This window comes from Alosa sapidissima, chromosome 3 (assembly GCF_018492685.1).
Source record: "Alosa sapidissima isolate fAloSap1 chromosome 3, fAloSap1.pri, whole genome shotgun sequence".
NCBI lineage: Eukaryota > Metazoa > Chordata > Actinopteri > Clupeiformes > Clupeidae > Alosa > Alosa sapidissima.
In genome coordinates, this window is record NC_055959.1 from 23666622 (window position 1) to 23685274 (window position 18653).

Sequence of the window (18653 nt, forward strand, 5' to 3'; positions counted from 1 at the left end):
GAGGCCAGTAGTTTCAAATAGCGCGTCAATACGGTCAGGCAAGGTGTTTTACTCACAATGACCTCTGTGCTTTAATGGGCACTATTCTTTATAAACGTTTGGTCCCTTTCAGGAAAAGACAAAAATAAGTGAGCAGTTCTACACCCCAGTGTCAGTCAGTCAGTCAGTGGCAGAAATGTCCTTCTTAAAAGCCCTAAAATAAAAACTCCCTTCTTCAATATGACAAGCAATCCCAGTAAGAGCATACAGGGTTTTAAAGGGGAATGGGACAGTCTGCAGGTACCCACCTCATGTCCAGTCCATTAAGGAACAAGATGCGGTCTCCAGGCTTCAGGCCTGCCTGCTCGGCCGGGCTACCTGTGAGGAGACAGACAAAAAGTCACTTTAACAGGAGATACACAGATACTGGAGAATGGTATCTTGTGAGGACACATCTTTAGGGACACTAAAACATAATGAGGACAGAAGGCAAGGGCTTTATGTTAACACAGGACATAGTGTGCCTGTGAAAGATTTGATACTAAAAATGAGATCACATGATCTCTAGAGATGTGAAAGGGGAAGGAAAATAAATCTGAGAATTCATATAAGCCCTGTGGCAACAGACAGAAGATCATATAACAGCCAGATAAGGCCGGATCGAAGAGTTTGGCTTATCAATCTGCTTCGTTGACACTTTCCCACATGGTGCTCTTCACCTCTCCCCCCCGCTCTCTCTCTTTCTCATTTTGGAAGTCTGAGAAATCCAAGCTTTGGCACAGTTTTCACCCTGAGCTCTGCCACCACCTGTGATCTCTGACTGTGAGAAGCAGCCTTCAAGCTGTCCCTCAAACCCTGCAGTCTCCTTCACAGCCTTCTTTGCAATGTGTTACACAGGAAACACTCCACTGCTATGTGCTTGAAATGTGAAATCTATGGCCCAACTGGATATAAATGGATAAGACCTTTCAGTATATCAGGGCAGAGCGAGTTAACATACGCAGTCAAATCTATGGCCCAACTGGATATAAATGGATAAGACCTTTCAGTATATCAGGGCAGAGCGAGTTAACATACGCAGTCAAATTAATTATGTAATTGAGGGTTATGCCCACCCCCTTCCTCATCCTGACCTGGGATGACAGAGTCGATCCAGACCGGAGCGTGGCCTCGTAAGGTGAAGCCGAAGCTCTGGTTGCCTTTGTACACTCGCACAGTCCTGAGGGAGCAAAACACAAAATACAAGGGAAAAGGGGACGGAAGTTAAAAAAAGAGTTTTAAGGAGTGTTTATAAGAACCAGATAGAGTTGGCTGGGTCCCTTGAGCTCTGAAGAATACTGAGCACATCCACTGAAGAGGGCTGTTAAGTGATCTCTTGTAAGAGAAGAGTAATACCTCAAGCAGCTCAGTATCATCCTTCCTCTAACCCACCATAGAAGGCAACACATTCATTGTATCATAAGTTGAATGTTCAGCACAATCTAGCAATACTTTTGTTCATCCACCAGAAGTAGCTGACCACTTACACCTAGACATTAGGACCACACAATGTCAGCCTTCACCCTCAATCTATTTACCATAACTGCCTACAGATATAATCCACAACAGTCTGCTCATATGTTAATTAAGTGCTTTACACAAAACACCACTGCATCCCATGTGTCACATAATGCTCCTGTCTGAGGTTGCAGATATTGGAACTGAACCCAGATCAGTTTGATGGCAGAAGAAAAGGCCCTTGCTGGTGTAATTATACATGATTGAGCTGAAGTGTGCCTCCCTCACAAAAGTCTCACTTTTAAGAATCAGGCTCTGTAGCACTTCACTGTGCAATTATGCCCGACATTAAATCACACTCCCGGACTTCCTCGCCCACTCAAACACACACACACACACACACACACACACACACACACACACCTATTCCCATGTATTTGTTCCACAAGCTCTTTGAGGGGAGGGAAAGCAGAGATGCGAAAGCTCATTTAATGGAATAGCTTATGAAGGGAAAAGACTACAAAACTACTAGGAAAATACAGTAATTGCAAGTGATAAAATAACAGTGAAAAAACTCTCTCACTCGCCAAGCGCAAATTAATGAGCAGCATACATCAGGCTGCCAACACAAGTATAGCAGGCACAAAAACACGAAGGCCAGGAAGATGAAAGGTATTCACTGTTTAATATAACACAGTTCTTAAAATGAACATACTGAATTGTCAAGTCTGATAGTCAAATGCATATTTCATCCATAACAGAAAGCTGGTAAACCATTGTGGGATGCTGATTACCAAAATGAGATATTTATATTGCATAACTGTACAATATTACAGTAGAGCAAATCAGCATATGTTGTCAATACTACGTCCCATTTAGAGATGTGAGCTACTTTAATGGACCTGCTATGAGTCCTAACCTGCAGAGAATGTGAAAAAGCAACAGTAGGATGTATATAACATATGCATGTTATGGTTGTGTCCAGTATGTGAGAGAAACGGGTTTCATGGTCACAGGGTCAATGTCAGTGTGATTTCTAGACTTGGCAAAGTGTGTGTAAAGTAGGATGACACCGTAGTATGTGCTCCTAAGAGGTTGGGTGATGGTATGTTCTGAGTGCCGCCATGACTATAATAAGCAGTGGTGTGCCAGAGACAGCCCTGTGGGCTGCTGTGCATTCTGACCTGCGGTTGGCGTTGGCAGCAGCGCTGGCATGTCCGGCGATGAGCGAGGTGGTCTTGCGGAGGCCGCGCGAGGCCGGGGGCAGGCCCTCCTCGTGAGCGGTGCGCGGCACGGAGCTGGCGCGCGTGGAAACCAGCAGGCGCTCGGGGTGGTCCTCGCTGCGGCTGCGGCGCAGGCGGTTGTGCCGATGCTCGCTGAAGCTGCGGCCGCGCAGCCGGCTGATCAGGCTCTGGGAGACCACCTCGTCGAAGCGCTGCCGGTGCTTCTTGGGGATAAAGATCCTGAGGAACATGGCGCAGAAGAGACAGAGAACAAGAAACAGTGAGAAAGAGAGAAGAGGGGGATAGAGAGAAAGAAGGGCAAAAGGGATCAAGAGAGGAGTGAAAGTCGGAGAGTGAGAAGAGCCTGATGTGAGCAGCCTTTCAACAGCTGGAGGGGCCGAGGTGATGTTCAGGTAGAAATATGGCTGAGCAGAGAGAGAGAGAGAGAGAGAGAGAGAGAGAGAGAGAGAGAGAGAGAGAGAGAGAGAAAGAGAGAGAGAAAAAGATAGGGGGGTTATCCTTAGGGGGAAAACAAAGGGGTGTGTTCAAGAGAGAGAGAGAAAGAGAGAGAGGGGGAGAAAAAGATAGAGGAGGAGTAGAGAGAGAGGTGGGAAAAAGTCGGTAAATGTGTGATATTACAATGACAATATAGGGGTGTGATAAGACAGAGACAGGGAGAGAGAAACAGCATCCAGTCATTAACTAGACTGTCGTCGTTCCAGATGTAAATCACAGGTGAGATTTTTCTGACTGTGTCTATTTTCACTGCATCCCTTTTGAAAGAGGAAGAGAGGAGAGGAAGTACAGGAGGAGCCATCATAGAGGCAAAGAAGAGATGGACAGTGAGCATAGTTCGATACACACTGAGATATATGGAGCAGTCTTGACTTGTTAGAGCTACCAGCATGGACATGCCCTTGAGGCATTTGTTTTCAGTCAGTTTCATTTTCTTCTCCTTTTTCCACCTCACTCTCTTTCTTTCTCCTCAGCTCCCCTTGCCTCTATGAGAAATCATAATGCTCATTCAAGGGATATACTTCCAACTTCAGCACTTTTTTCAGTGAGTAGGTATGTGTGGTTACTGACTCAGAAACAAAAATACAGTCGCATCTGGTGCAGCGATGAGAGAGAAGAGCACTGCCACGCCTTCAGGCATAGAGCACCTACATGTGGCATCACAGGGAATTAAATGCCTCAGGCACCTCAAGACTACCAGGCAGAGTGAGAGACAGAGAGAGAGAGAGAAGAGGTTTCCAGCTGGGATCAGCTGCATATCAACAGACATCTCTCTGTCAGGTCAACTCTAACGGCTTGCGCTGCAGACAGGTACTGCAGTACCAGAAATGACATGGTAGAACAGAGCCTTGAGAACAGAGAGCTTGAGAGAGCTTGTCAGCACTGTGTGAGAGCTTTAGAGGGAGATGGAAAGAGATAGAGAGAGGGTGGGAAAGAGAGAGAGAACCTGAGGCGGGAGAGGGAGAAATAAAAAAAAAAGAAGGGAAACAGCCAGAGAGCATGGCACCTTGAGATGAAGTGAGGGCTACAACGATTTCATTACTTCTTCCTCACACTTGCGCCCAGTGCCTGCCCACTCAGAGCCTTCTGACTCACCACTCATGTCAGTCTCCAGGGATCTGCAGCCAAGTGACTAGCATGGAGTGGAACTGACTCAGTTACTTATGGCAGGGGTTCTCAAACTTTTGTGGACCGGGGACCCCTCATGGAGTGGAAAATTCTCCAAGGACCCCTCATAATCGCAACACATAAAACTTAAATTAATCATGTAGCTGTATAGCCTTTTTTTCTGTTAGATGCTTATGTTTAAAAACATAGAGTGCTAATACCACAATAGTCATGTTAGCGAACTTTGACAGTAGGCCTATGTAGGATTTTTTTAATGGATTGTTGTTTCTTTGTCAAATATAGGCCTATTGTGTTGAACACATAGTGCATGCTTCACATAACTTTAATTTTGTTGGCGGTTAATTAATAGTAAAGTGTTTTGACATATTGATGTAACGTATCAGCAGATCAATTGGGCAAATACTGATACTGTAGCATTTTTCGCCATATACTGTAGGACAATTTCATATTTTGTAGCAAACTTTGTCAGGACCCCCTGACAATGTGCTGCGGACCCCACTTTGAGAACCAATGACTTATGGCATCTCCCATGGATTCTCGGCCGGAGGCTGTTAAATAAATGATGTGACAATAGAGATGGTCAGAATTGAGAGGAGCTGGGAGGACCCACTTTGGTTCTGGTTGGGATCACATGACGTTGAACACCTTGGCACAGGAGAATGGTACTCCCACAGGGGTCCAGTCAGGGAGCCGCCCCCCCGGAGAGGAGCCCAAGAGATGGAGAGACAAGTGGGAGGAAGAGGCACCATGCCGACTGCAGACAGAAGGCAGCTCAGAAATGATCTCTACGATCCCACTCTGACTGGGTCACAGTGAGCAGTGAAATCTTGTATATCATTACAGTTCCCATATTACCTCTGAGAAGCGCCAGGGCTTCTATGCAGACCCTGACTGATAGCCTGCAAAAGATTGCATTAAAACAGTGTTGAATACAGTTAAGTGTGTTTATCTGTATGTTGAGTGCTCAAGATAAACACACTGTTCTCATTTGCTGCACAGACTACTGGATCAAATAAAACTAGTAGACAAATACATAAATATATCTTGCAAAGCTTCAGAGAACCACAACAGAGAGATCCAGACATTTCCGTCTGTGACACACAAACAGCTCTCCCCCGAGCCACCCTCACATACACTCACACATTTCTACATGTAAAGAGAGAGAGAGGTCTGGGTTCAGCCACAAATAGCAAGAATTTCACAAATAGCCCACTTTTTATAAATGAGTTACTTCCACCCCTGTCTCCATGGTAACCGTGAACTAAATTCATACTGTGGGCAATCTTGTTTATGAATCATTGTTCCGAGATCTTTATTTGTTTACCAAGACAAACAGTAGGATGAGACAATAAAGAGAGAAAGAAATAATTTATACCTTTGTTGAAATGCATGTAAATACGTTACTCCATTACTCCAAATCATCACCAATCATCCGCAATCATAAGAATCACAAATGATGAATCACCACAAATCATTCTAAATCAGTCTCCTCATTAGCCATTACAAATCATCATCCGTTACTAGCTACTAGCTACTAGATCTCACTAGACATAATTTGACTCACATCTCTGTTATCAATTAATTAATTGTATTATTAATTACTAATTAGCAGACAGCTATACACTTTATGAATCAAGAAATCATCCATCACCACCACCACCACCATCAGTTGGTAGTTCTTGTCATCACCACTACTTCCCATCCTGACAGGTGTATGGAGAGCTCACGATTAGCCCATCTTGGCCTGTGGTAAAAACGGACACCACCGCTTACTTCTGGGAGTTTACCGCACATTACTCACTCAGAGACAGAGCTCACCGCGCCTCAAGGTCACTCGGTGTGCCCAATCCTGCTCCACATTACCAGCTCAGCTCCACATCACCACCTTTAATGTAGGCCAGAGAGAGAGAGAGGGAGAGAGAGAGAGAGAGAGAGAGAGAGAGACAGAAAGAGAGTGGGGGGGGCACCTGGGCCTTGATCTTATAGCCCAGTGCAGTCACACTGGCATCCAGCGTGCAGATGGTAATTAACAGCCCCTGATCAATCAGCTCATTTGCTTATTTAACTCTCTTATTTATGTCAGCAATCAACACGCCAGAATGAGATCTGTTACCCCCACTGAGAGTCAAATCCAGTCCCGCAAAAAATGGGTACATGTCTGAGTATGTGAAAACTGAAACTTTGCCACATCGGCGGAACTCACACCCCAGCTGGCGTCTGAACTAGAGTGCTGGGAGCTCCAAATGCTGCCCATCATTGGTGATATCTCTTACTTTACACAGGAGGCAACACACATAGCAAACGATTCTTACATTTAACTTTCATTTAGGCTGGGATGCCCTCAATTAGAAGGAGGTCATAAGAAATCTAAAATTACCTGTGGAGGGGGGGGGGGGGGTGTATGGAACAAGGGCATAAGCAGCAGAAGAGTGAAGCAGCAGAGAAGAGTGGAGAAAAGAAGAGAAGAGAGGAGGAGAGGAGAGGAGAGGAGAAGAGAATGAGAATGAATGACGAAGGCAGCTGGGAGAGTGTTCTAAAAAGGAGAGGCCTGGATTACAAGTGAGACCCAGTTAGGGAGAAGTGGAGAGGATGAGCAGAGGGGCTTCAGAAGGCACAGCCTGCAGCTCTCTCAGCCAGACTTCAGCAGCACACGCCAGCCACTGCTCTGATGCTGCTGCTGCTGCTGCTGCTGCTGTAAGAGTGTGTGTACATGTGTGTGCATGTGTGTGTGTGTGTGTGTGTGTGTGTGTTTGTGTGTGTGTAGCTGTGCGCATGTGAATATGTGTGTTAACAGTATCTGCGTGAGTATGCGTGTGTATGTTTGTGTATGTGTGTACTGTATGTGCATGCTGATGGATACTTTCCAATTACACTGATGCACCAGTGTGTATGTTTTTTGAATTTGTGGTGTATGTGTGTGTGCGTGTGCATCTCAGAAGTGCTGGAGAGTGAGAGTGACAGCTCGCTCTGGGCTCACACAGGGAGGAAGCGCATGATGCTATGTAAAGAAAGATGACTGTACTCGAACAAAAACAGGATGCCCAGACTCTCATCATCAGTCCCTTCACAGTGGGAGACAATAGGCTCTCTCTCTCTCTAAAAAAAAAACAACACACAGTCTCTCTCCACTCAAACAACATAACACCACTTAGACGGAAATATTACATGCAAGGAAAGACTTGAAAATCATACTAAGATCAAAATAGAAACAGCCTCTTTTCACACCTCAACACAAATAAGATGTATTCCCGCTAAACAGAGACAGAGAAGCATCTCAAAAATTCAGGAACAATCAGTAACATAAACACCTGGTTTTAGTATCAGTCATGTTCGAGAAAACAGAATCAACATATTTAGTCTGTAAAATAAACTGCCCCAAATTGGACAAAGCTGTAGTACATTTAATAGAAGCTATATTTAATCCAACATCAATGCAACAGCTCTGGCTTGAGAACTCACCGGGGACTTTTCTGCTCTTATACACCTGGCAGTGGGGGGCTGTAAGCACTCCCCCACCACCCCACCCGCATGTGATAAGAGACCCCCCTGAAGCTCATGCAGGAGTGAGAGAGAGGAGAAGAAAACAAAGAAGTCTCTGTGGTCCACCTTACCGAAAGTGTTTGGAGAATCTCCTGTCCCTCCCCATGACTCCGCTTGTCTGTCCGGAGGCTCTGGGTCTTTCAACTAGGCGCTGGATACTCCGTCGCAGCTATCTCCCAAACCCCGAGTCCCCATGTACGCTTGAATAATTGATAATTCAGCAGAAAGCAGTAAAGAAAGCAGTAGAGGAGCGGACAGATGTAAAGGATTCCCAAACGTCCAGAGAGAAGTGTGAGATTAGCCTCTGGCTGGGGAAACTACCAGCTCTTCAGGAATCTGGCACCCTCAACAGCATCCCTCCAGGAGAAAAACAAGAGGAGGTGAAGAGGAAGAGAAAAGGAAAAAAAGAGAGGGAAAAAAAATGGTTCACGCTTAGTCAGTGCGCTGCCGTCAGCGTGGTGGAGAGCGAGCGGGACCATGGTGACTCCGGGTTCTGTGGGAAAGTCGGCCGCGCGAGCGCAGCAGGGCTAAGTTCAGCTCTGCTCTCGGGTCTCCTGGTAGACGAGGATGCCTCCCTGAGTCCGACCAGGAGGGAGGTGCCTGCCTGCTGTTGTCTCGGTGGAGGAAGGCAGAGGGAGAAAGAGGGAAAAAGGCAGAAAGAAAGAAAGTGTGTGAAGAAGAAAGGAGAGAGAGATGAATAAGAGGGAAAGGGAAAGGAAGCGAGACGAAGGAGTGAGTTTGTGGGAGGAGGAGAGGAAAAGCCAGAGGCAGACGGGGAAATGAAGAGGAGGAATAAGAAAGGGAAGGGAAGGAGTGAGAGAGAGAGATAAAAAAAAGAGAGGAAGAAGGCAAGGGAGGGAGTCCCTCTCTGGATGTCAAAGAGCTCGGCCGCGTGGGACCAGCAGAGGCTCTATCGGAGGCTCCTCTCACAGCCTCCACATGTGCAGGAGGGAGGCTGACTGGCAGCTGACAGACAGGCAGCCTGAGACAGCCCAGCAGAAGAGACGGGACGGAGGGACCGCCGCAGCATCCTCTCACGTTACCACCAGCAACCGCAGCCATCCCACATGCATCTCACAGAGCATCTCAGGACCCCGGCCCCAACGAATCTACACGGACCACCAGTCCCCAGGCATGAGTACACTCAATACAGTCCTCCTCACACAGATTTTTAATCATCACAAACTTCCTTCAGCATCCAATCCAATGATCTCTTCACAGATTGGCCAAATGCTGGAGTCTTGGAGTACTGAATCCAGATGCATTGATAGTCTTGTGAGATAAAGAAAATAAAAAAACGCACATAATTCAGTCGTCTGAAATTGTACAGCATACCTCCCCAACCGCCACCAACCAAACCACCACCTTTAATCCCCCCCGACTTTCCCCAATGCATTTTAATTTGTCAAAGAACTTTTTTAGAAGTGCGTCACAAACCTGAGAGACGCAGTGCTAAAGGAAGTAGGCTGCGTAAAAATAGAGTGCGTCCGCTGGGGGAAATTCAGCAGATTTTTTTCTCATTTTTTCCTGAGGACAGTGAATGCAGCGGCTGGTCAGGTTTCAAGTGGACTGAAGAGGACACTAATTGCCAGCACTGATGAGCGACGCTGATGGGCTGCCCAGAGGAGGACTCGGAGAGCTGTGGGAGCATGCATGCTACCCTCAACATAGGCACAACTATAGAGCCTCAACGTCTGAGCTCTTAACACTGGCTTGAAATGGCTCCTCCGAGGCTGAATTTTTTGTAAAGCACCGTGGGCAAGGTCAAAGGGTTGGGTTGTAACGTAAGGAGAGAGTGCTTTGATGCAATGGACACATCAGTTTGATATAGCAACACCAAATAATATGCCAAGGAGTCTCCACAGAATAAAACCACAAAGCAATGAAATGGGTGCCACAAATACTGCTTCAGGAATACAATTTAGAAAAATCAGGCGATCGAGGCAGGAGAGCAAATGAGCTCTTTAGTATTTGATGTTATGCATATCAATCATTACAGTCTCACCAAATGCTGGGCAATGCTGATGGCTTTGTATAGATATAATGAGAGTCTGCTCCTGTTTTGTCTACACATAATTTGACAGCTTTACTGTAGGCTGTCATTAACATCACTCCATTAGCACTGTGTTGGCGTGGGGCGTGCAGTTACGGCGCTATCAGGCTGAATCCCTGTGACCCGCAGCCTAATCATCTGATCTGGCACACGTGACTGGAAGCAAAGCACTTCCATTGTCAGCACCATTGTGCAGAAGTCTCTATCCCCCAATCCTCCTGTCTCCACTGCCTCGACAACTCTACACTGAGACCCAGTCCTATAGGGGGAGCTCTTTAATAGGTGGATGGCAGACGATCCTACAGAGACACTTTGGACCCCCCCCCCCCCAATCTCTATCCCCCAATCCTCCTGTCTCCACTGCCTCGACAACTCTACACTGAGACCCAGTCCTATAGGGGGAGCTCTTTAATAGGTGGATGGCAGACAATCCTACAGAGACCCCCCCCCCCCCCCGGGAGAGCAATCAGTGCTCCAGAATTAGTTCTGACAAAAAACACATCTTCTGATTGTACGAGGTGAATGCCTGCCTGAGCTGTCATTGTGCCCTGTTAAACAGACCATTCCACCAATATCTAAATCTTTGCAGAAAATATTGTAACAACTAAAGCTTTTAGATAATAACGCAACAACTAAAGCTTTTAACTTTTCATGGACAAGCATGTTCTACATGATAAAAAGGGGGTAAAATGGAACAACTTCCTGTACTCTAAAACCTGATAGACAGCTGCACCACTATGCTCTTCCTACACTAAGCTAAACCTTCTACCTTGTTTGCGTCCACCTCACATAAAGCATAACTCAAACGCAACACCTCGGTAAGATGGGCATATTTGGGCAACGACTGATGGGGAGCCAGGCAGACAGCAGGGAAACATGTCCAGTACACAAATAGGTCATTGTGCACTGGCCTCTAGACTCGTCTCTCATGCTTCTCATGCAAAACTCTCCCCTGATGTCCAAGTGGAGTTCAGCCTCAGAGCTGGAACATCACGTTGAGTGGTTAAGTGTGCCACCAGCACCCGCACGTGAGGCGGCTGAGTTTCCATTTCGGTAGGAAGAGGAGCACGGCATTTGCAGTGAAGTGTCAAAATGGAACCCAGCATCACTAGCTGGTATGGCACTAAAGTAACAGTACACAATGTGCTCAGAGCACTTTGTCAGCTCTGCAAGAGTGGCACTTTAACAAAACACAAAACAGCACTAAAGCTTCTAACATGTAAACCACAAAGGAACACTTCACACTGCAACATCCCAACATGTACCCCTCTGAGAGATTCTTTCAGGAGGCTAAAAGCTCTAAATCAACATGTGACAAAAAACATCATTAGCATTAAACCATCAAAACAGAGTGAAATGGGTTGCCCAGAATAGCTCAAATGTTGTCAAAGAGCCAACATTATTAGGAAATAGCAGACACTATGACTACTTCACCACCTCTTTAGGGTGATAAGAGGATATGAGACAACTAGCAATAGCTAGAGTGGCAGTAAACTGCATGTAAGAGGTGCCTTTACACCTGTACCACTGAATTTATCATCTCAAGATATTACCCTATTCTCAGTACCCTGACAACATATGAAATCAAAGCTTTGGACAATCTCTACCATTTTGAAATTAAATTATGAAGATTCCTGGTCTCTGTTCACTGAAGATAAAATCCTGAAGAAGCATTAACTTGCATTTGCATTAAGAAGCATTAACTAAATGCCATTAAGCACATATGCTTTCCAGAATGTATACATCAATTAGTCTAGGCAAAGGGATGGGCAACACAATCAAAAGTCAACCAAGTGCACAGAACATACAGCTATCAGTGTACAGAGTCAGCCTCTCTCACATAGCCAGGAAGAACAGAGGGGAAAGAAGTGTGAGGAGAAAGAGACGCACAGAGCAACTCACCTCAGACAGCTCATTGCTGGTGTCCCTCATAATCCTTTACACCTTGTGGAAATTCATAGCATTTTTATAGTGTATGTAGAATACTGCATTTGGATGTGCAAGGAAGAGAAGGAGAGAAAGAGAGAGAGGGGAAGACAGATAAAGAGGGAAATATATATATATAGAGAGAGAGAGAGAGAGAGAAAGAGAGAGAGAGAGAGAGAGAGAGAGAGAGCAGATTCACTGCACAGAATGTATCACATAAATAACAGATTTGGACATAACAGCACCAATCTGCACAACCAAGCACAGCAACAGAGAAAGGGAAAAGGGAGGTGGGGGCTTCCGACTAAACAACTCTATGATATGTACTAATATTGCACATATGCCTGTGAGAGAGGGAGGGGGAAGGAAGAGTGGGGGGAAAGAGGAAGAGGAAAAGAATATTGGGCAGATGAGAGGGGAACAGCAGAAGAGGGGGGTGGTGGGGGTAGATGTGTGAGCAGAAGTGTTCGTTTTTTTGTACTTTTCCAATCAGCGCGGAGAATAAAGCATCTGGCTATTCCCTGGGGCCCAGCACACACCCTCGTTTGGATCTGAGCACTGCGTGGAGTGCGCCAACATGATATCTAAGGAGGGCGACTTCAAACCAGGCAGCCTCCCACTCCAGCGTGCAGCGGACTTATCTGTGACAGGCTAGGTATTCAAACTGATCAAAGACAGCTAGTCTCCTTTCTTTAGGGATGTTCTATCCACATTTGCACAATGAAAAAACACTTTTTCCCCCCATTGCTGCAAGTGATTGATTGTTTTTTTCTCCCAATTAGAATGCCGGGTCTCTCTTCTTTGCCTACAGCCTATTGTTACTTCAGCAATATTAATATTAATATTACACATAACCAAGATGTCGCACCCAGCAGGGGTGATGAGAATCATTGACTGCCAAGCTGGCACGTTTAGAACAATAGTTATTTTATCGGCCAGGGCTGAAAAATCTATTCTCCCGGTTTCCTGTACACTTTGCTTAGTCAGCTAAAGTAAAGTGGCCATTGGCTACTATAAAAAAAAAAAAACGCAAATCAACCTCCATTTAGCACTTGGTAATTAATGATATCTCAATAGGCCTTGACTACAATCACACCATACAGATTTAGATTTCTCCACCATTGAGTCTGCTTCTAGCCAGTCTCTTGCTGAAGGCCTACACACACACACACTTGCACACACGCAAACACACGCACACGCACGCACACACACACACACACACACACACACACACACACACACACACACGCCGATTAAGAACATCCCACGCATGCCAGCAGTCTTCAACAACATGAGCTGTATACATCAAACAATGGGAACCAATCAAAACACCTTTTTTGTTTCATCTGCACAACAGACTTTCTTGAGACTGAACAAATGTCCCTGCTCAGTAAAATATTCACAAGCTGTCCCGATTATGACAAAACTGTCAGTAGAAGGTGTCTTTTTCTTTTCATAATATGCACACTGTCAGGGTTAGACATGGGACAGCCATTGTCAAGGGCACATGACTAAATAATGGCTGCCAGCATCTCTAATGCTCCTTCATATCATGCCATTTTTTAAACAGTGAGAGTTGTGTTCACCTGGGGGAATCTCAAACAGGAGATCCTCGTCTTCCAGTAACATCTCACCATCGGTACACAAACCTTTAAAGAAAGCTGCAGTTTTCACCACATGACCAGGACTGGTAGTCTGTGGAGAAGGCACCATGTTGAAGTGTTGTACCTGACGCTCTCGATGAGCTGCTGATGCTCCTCGGTGATGAGGATCTCGGGGAGGATGCAGGCCAGGTTCTCCACGTCCCTCTCGGTGGCGTACTGCTTCAGCACGTCAAACAGACGCTCCTTCACCTCCGGCTCTTCCCCCAGGATCTCCTCCACCTGTAGGGGGCAGCAGAGCTCACTTAAGACAGGCAGCACATCTGGTAGACAACCATTCACTAGGCCTTTCATGGCATTCATGCCGGAAGAGTGAAATATGCTTCTCTACTTTGTTCTCTTTGGAAGAGTGGCTTTTTTTCAGTGGCTTTATCACATCACGTGGGCAGCCTACTGGTTAGCGCTTCGGGCTTGTAACCGGAGGGTTGCCGGTTCGAACCTCAGCTAGTAGGCACGGCTGAAGTGCCCTTGAGCAAGGCACCTTACTGCTCCCCGAGCGCTGCTGTTGTTGCAGGCAGCTCACTGCACCGGGATTAGTGTGTGCTTCACCTCACTGTGTGTTTCACTAATTCACGGATTGGGATAAATGCAGAGACCAAATTTCCCTCACGGGATCAACTGATATCAACCAGGCAGATACAGTTACTGATACAGAGGGCAAATGTTTGGACACTTGCTGGAGTCCGGAGATCTGCTAAGGGTATTGATATTATAAGATCGGAGTCTTCTATGCATACAGTGATAACACACATAATACAGTATGAACATAAAAATGTGCAGATATTTTCAGCCTGCATCCCTCTAGACTTGACTATCTAAATTTGTAGACACGAGATACAGTATATCCAAAAGAGACACTGGAGCTCCTGCCACAGTCAGGACACAGTTTTCCTCCCATAATGTATATGATTCCTGTATACCAATATGCTGCCGAGAGATCTTAACACAGACGCACCTTTTTATTGAACTCCTGGGCTTTGTGCTTGCGGTCCTGGCGCACACTGTCCCCGCTCATGTGTGGCGGACTGACAGGCCCGCCGCCGGCCACAGCGCTGCCAGGGGTGCCGATGTTGACCGGGGTGGTCATGCCCGCTGCTGCGTTGGCTGCCGCGTTGGCCGCCGCCTCCTTCATGCTGGCGCTAGCGGAGCGGCGCTGCCAGCGGTTGATGCTGAGCACTCCCAGGCGCAGCGTGCGCCCCTGCGAGGCCTTGATCATGGCCGCCGCCATCTCGTGCTGCTTGACCGGCAGCCCGTTCACCTCCATCACGTAGTCGCCCGCCCGCAGGCCACTGCGGCCCGCCGGGGAGCTGGGCATGCAGTCCTCCACCAGAAGAGGGCTGTCGCCCACGATGGTGAAGCCGAAGCGGCCGTCGGGCCCCGGGATGATGTCAATCTGGGGGTAGAGGTCAAAGGTCAGGTAAAAAGGTGGTAAATCAACATGAGTTTCCACAGGGTTTTCACAAGGAGGGATAACAGTGGGCCTGTGGCAAAAGTCGCCTAGCAAAATTGGTTATAAGGAGTGGTTAGAATCTCTAGTTTCAAACTCACATATGTGCTGCTTCCACCATGTATACTGCTATTTCCAGTTGTATGCACCTCCAAAAAATTCACCAACAAATATATTTTATCAGTGCAAGAAGCATACGCTTATCAAGCCAGTTGTAATATAGCCATGCAGTGCTCTCAGTTCAGTGAAACAAGAAAGCTCAGTGAAAGGCATCGTTTTCTTTCATTGTGAAATGAGCTGTGGTTAGTTTAGCATGTCTGTCAACAGGTTCTGCAATTCAAAGGTCATTGATTAGATTAAAATATAGCTGGAGAATATGTCAACAGTCTGACTACATTCCCTCACAACTGGTATACTGTAGTTGGCCTCTGAGACAGCTGGATGTCTTTAAATCATTAGGCTGGCGGCCTATTTTGGGGGGACATTATTAATATGAATGATACTGTCCAAGATCAAACCACCAGAGGTGGGTCGGTGTCTCTTGAGTAATGTGGTTTTAATGAGGATTTTCATAACTTAAAAAAAACTATTTCATTCTGAAATAATTAATTCTTAAATAGTTCTCCACCAAACCACTCCAAAGAGAACCACAATGGAACTGGGACTTAAAGTCTGTCAAAAAAGAGATTGTTGTCTGGAATCGAGTTTTCCAGTAACCTGGACATGATTTTAACACTGTAGCAAAGATTTTTTAACACAAACCACCCTAATCTCTGATATTGATATAGGCCCTTGCCTCTGATTGAGGACCTTTACCACATACCTATACTACATACCATACAAAGCACATGTCAACCTAAATCTACTGAGGACAACAACAACAACAACAACAACAAAAATCAGTTACTATGCATTGAATCTCGTATTTGACTTTCAAATGTGCCAGTTTTTAATTCAGACGTGCTTAAATCATTTTACCAATTTACAAAAAGGAGCTGAGCTGCTGTCAAAGCAGAACCAAGCTGACGAGCATTAGTGGTGGTGGTGTGTTTGTATGTATGTATGTATGTGTGTGTGTGTGTGTGTGTGTGTGTGTGTGTGTGTGTGTGTGTGTGTGGCACCTGTTCTATGCGGGACACCACCCCTATGCTGGGGGGCACGGTCTTGATGGTCTTGGCCAGGGTGACGAGGGCCTGGGGGCTGAGTGTGGACACGTTCTGGCCGTCCACCTCCAGCACCTGGTCCCCTGGCTGCAGGCCGGCCATGTGGGCACTGCTGCCCTCCACCACGGACAGGATGTAGCTCGGCCCGTCACCGCCAAGGCGGAAGCCAAAGTCCTCCGGCCAGCCCTGGTTAGATGGCGGCATCATGCTCAAAGCTACACACACATACACACAAATGCACACACATACACACACATACGAATGCACGCACACACACGCACATACACACCCACAAATGCATAATAAAGTATTAAGACAATATTTCTTTAAAAAAATGACGCCTAAATTTTAAAATCTAAATGTCACCTCTGTAATCCTGATGGAGTACTTTCAAGAGAGACACAAACTCACACATGGTGCATTAGTACTAAATATGCAAGCTCTGGCCATTAAATAATGAGAACTCCATTCTAATGAAGAAGAGGGTCCTGCAGTGTGTGAAGCTCCCTCCGTAACAGGGCTTCTTAAGAGGCTGATTTCAGATCAGCTGGCCCTGTTCTCCACTCACTGCAGGCGCCTCTCCCCTCATTCTGTCAAAGCCCTTCTGCACACCTTGAGTTCCTCTTGCCCCACCTGCTCCATAGCAACACTCTCACACATATACATCACACTCACAATCACACATATACATCACACTCACTCTCGCACATATACATCACACTGGAGTGTGGAGCCTCATACACACAGTATGCAATCCGTTACACTATCATAGACATATCATCAAGTATACTTGGAATATCCATAAGGAGAAATGCACCCCTCTGCCATCATGTAAACTGTATCAGTGTAAGATTAGAACATTACTATATTATATATTTTTCTGTGTATGCACAGAGATAAAAAGACAAAATTGAAGACCCCTTTGAAGCCAGGCTATTCTAAAACAACTCAAGCAAGAAAAAGAAGTGCCACTGTACACCTCAGTCCCCTTACTCACGAAAGAGTCCTTTCTGAGGAACCAAAATGTCTCTTAGCAGCACAGATTCCTCATTTGAATTTAAATCAGGTCACGCTATAAAAATAAAAGGCACAAATGCCACAATTTAACTCTGTGAGCGCTGAATTGTCCTTCATGACAGCTCTTTGTGTGCGCCTTAGAATTAGATGGCTCGCAGCAACTCAGTTGAATGGGTGAAGTTTACGAACACAATGCAACTTCATTTCAGCCTTCTACACTTCACATGCACAAAGAAAACATTGCACTGTCCACAGCCCTGCAACTACTGACCCACAACATCAAAGCCACTTAAACCTCTAGCCTCAAGTGCAAAAGCTATTTGCAATGTTGCCCCTAAAATCCACAAGTAGAATGCAGAGGTGGGCTGATGGCATAGAGCGGTCACTCACAGAAGTCTTTGGAGGCGCTGCGGTAGCCCCTGGAGGAGCCGGACCGGCTCTGGCGGAGGGAGAACCGGCCCTTCTGGCTCCTCAGGAAGCGCCGCATGTTCAGGCTCAGTGACCGCCTCAGCGTGCCGGTGCTCCGGGCCAGAGGGAGAGGAGACGGCCGTCGCGGCCGCCCACCTCCGTCCTCTTCTGTTTAGAAGAACACCGCCACCAACGCGGCGGTGGCCCCCACCTCCCCCCTGTCTGGTGTCCCCTCACTGAGCTCAGAGGAGCCCGGCTCTTGGGCTCCTGCCCTGGGTCTCGGCGTCTTCGGCGCAGGCAGGAAGTGGACGCGTAGCTCTGGTCCCAGGGTCGGCCATCAGATCAACGGCGAGAGAGAAAGAGAGAGACAGATCAGGAGGAGGTGGAGAAGGAGGGGGTGAAGAGGAGAGGGAAGAGAGGAGACGGGATCAGGATCAGGTGGGCGATGACTAACTCCGGTGGAGTGGAATGGAGTGGAGTGGAGTGGAGCGACGCTCCGGTAAGTTAGTCCAGCCACGGCCCTCTGTGCGCAGGACTAATGTGGGAAGAACAAAACTAGGACACCACTAGCTGGGTCCTCTAATGATTCTTTCTCGAGGAAAGGTGCTGCGAAGCCCCATTTTTCTATAAATACCTCCCCTCCCCAACCCTTCACATGCTCTCACTCTCTCTTTTTCTCTCTCTATTTCTCTCTCTTCTTCTAGATCAGGGTCTCTCTAAGGGCTGGGGACTGACCCAGAAAGAGTCTGGCTTGCTGGAGAGAGACAGAGAGAGCAAGAAGGAAGAAGAGAGAGAGACTAAGTAAGAGAAAGAGAGAGAGAAAGAGAGGACAGCGTGTATAAAGAACAGAGGCAGGGTGTCGCTATGCAACGCTGAGACACAGGGGGACTCGCCTTCGGTCCAGGGGTGGACAGATCTGGTACCACCCATCAGATCTGCAGTTAACAGTAACAGCAGACCACCAGCTTAACACAAACGTCTCCAGTTGATCCCTGCTTTGCGCCGCTGATGAAGCTCTAAGACCCTCTAACACCGCATCTGTCTAGGCCACTGCTGTTCTATCCTAGCACTCTGGATGCTACTCTGCCAGATCAA

General features: G+C 46.8%; 1 protein-coding gene across 1 annotated transcript in view; it reads right to left on the reverse strand.

Moving 5' to 3' along the window:
* Positions 1-18073, reverse strand: part of grid2ipa (glutamate receptor, ionotropic, delta 2 (Grid2) interacting protein, a) — a 29691-nt gene extending 11618 nt beyond the window's left edge. The window contains exons 1-7 of the mRNA XM_042085514.1: positions 17541-18073; positions 16092-16348; positions 14479-14916; positions 13591-13745; positions 2661-2939; positions 1095-1198; positions 288-357 (exon numbers count right to left, since the gene is read on the reverse strand). Of these exons, the coding sequence (XP_041941448.1) occupies positions 288-357; positions 1095-1198; positions 2661-2939; positions 13591-13745; positions 14479-14916; positions 16092-16348; positions 17541-17637 (1400 nt within the window). The 5' untranslated portion in view covers positions 17638-18073. The remainder of the gene's footprint in view (positions 1-287; positions 358-1094; positions 1199-2660; positions 2940-13590; positions 13746-14478; positions 14917-16091; positions 16349-17540) is intronic.
* Positions 18074-18653: the final 580 nt, after the last annotated feature.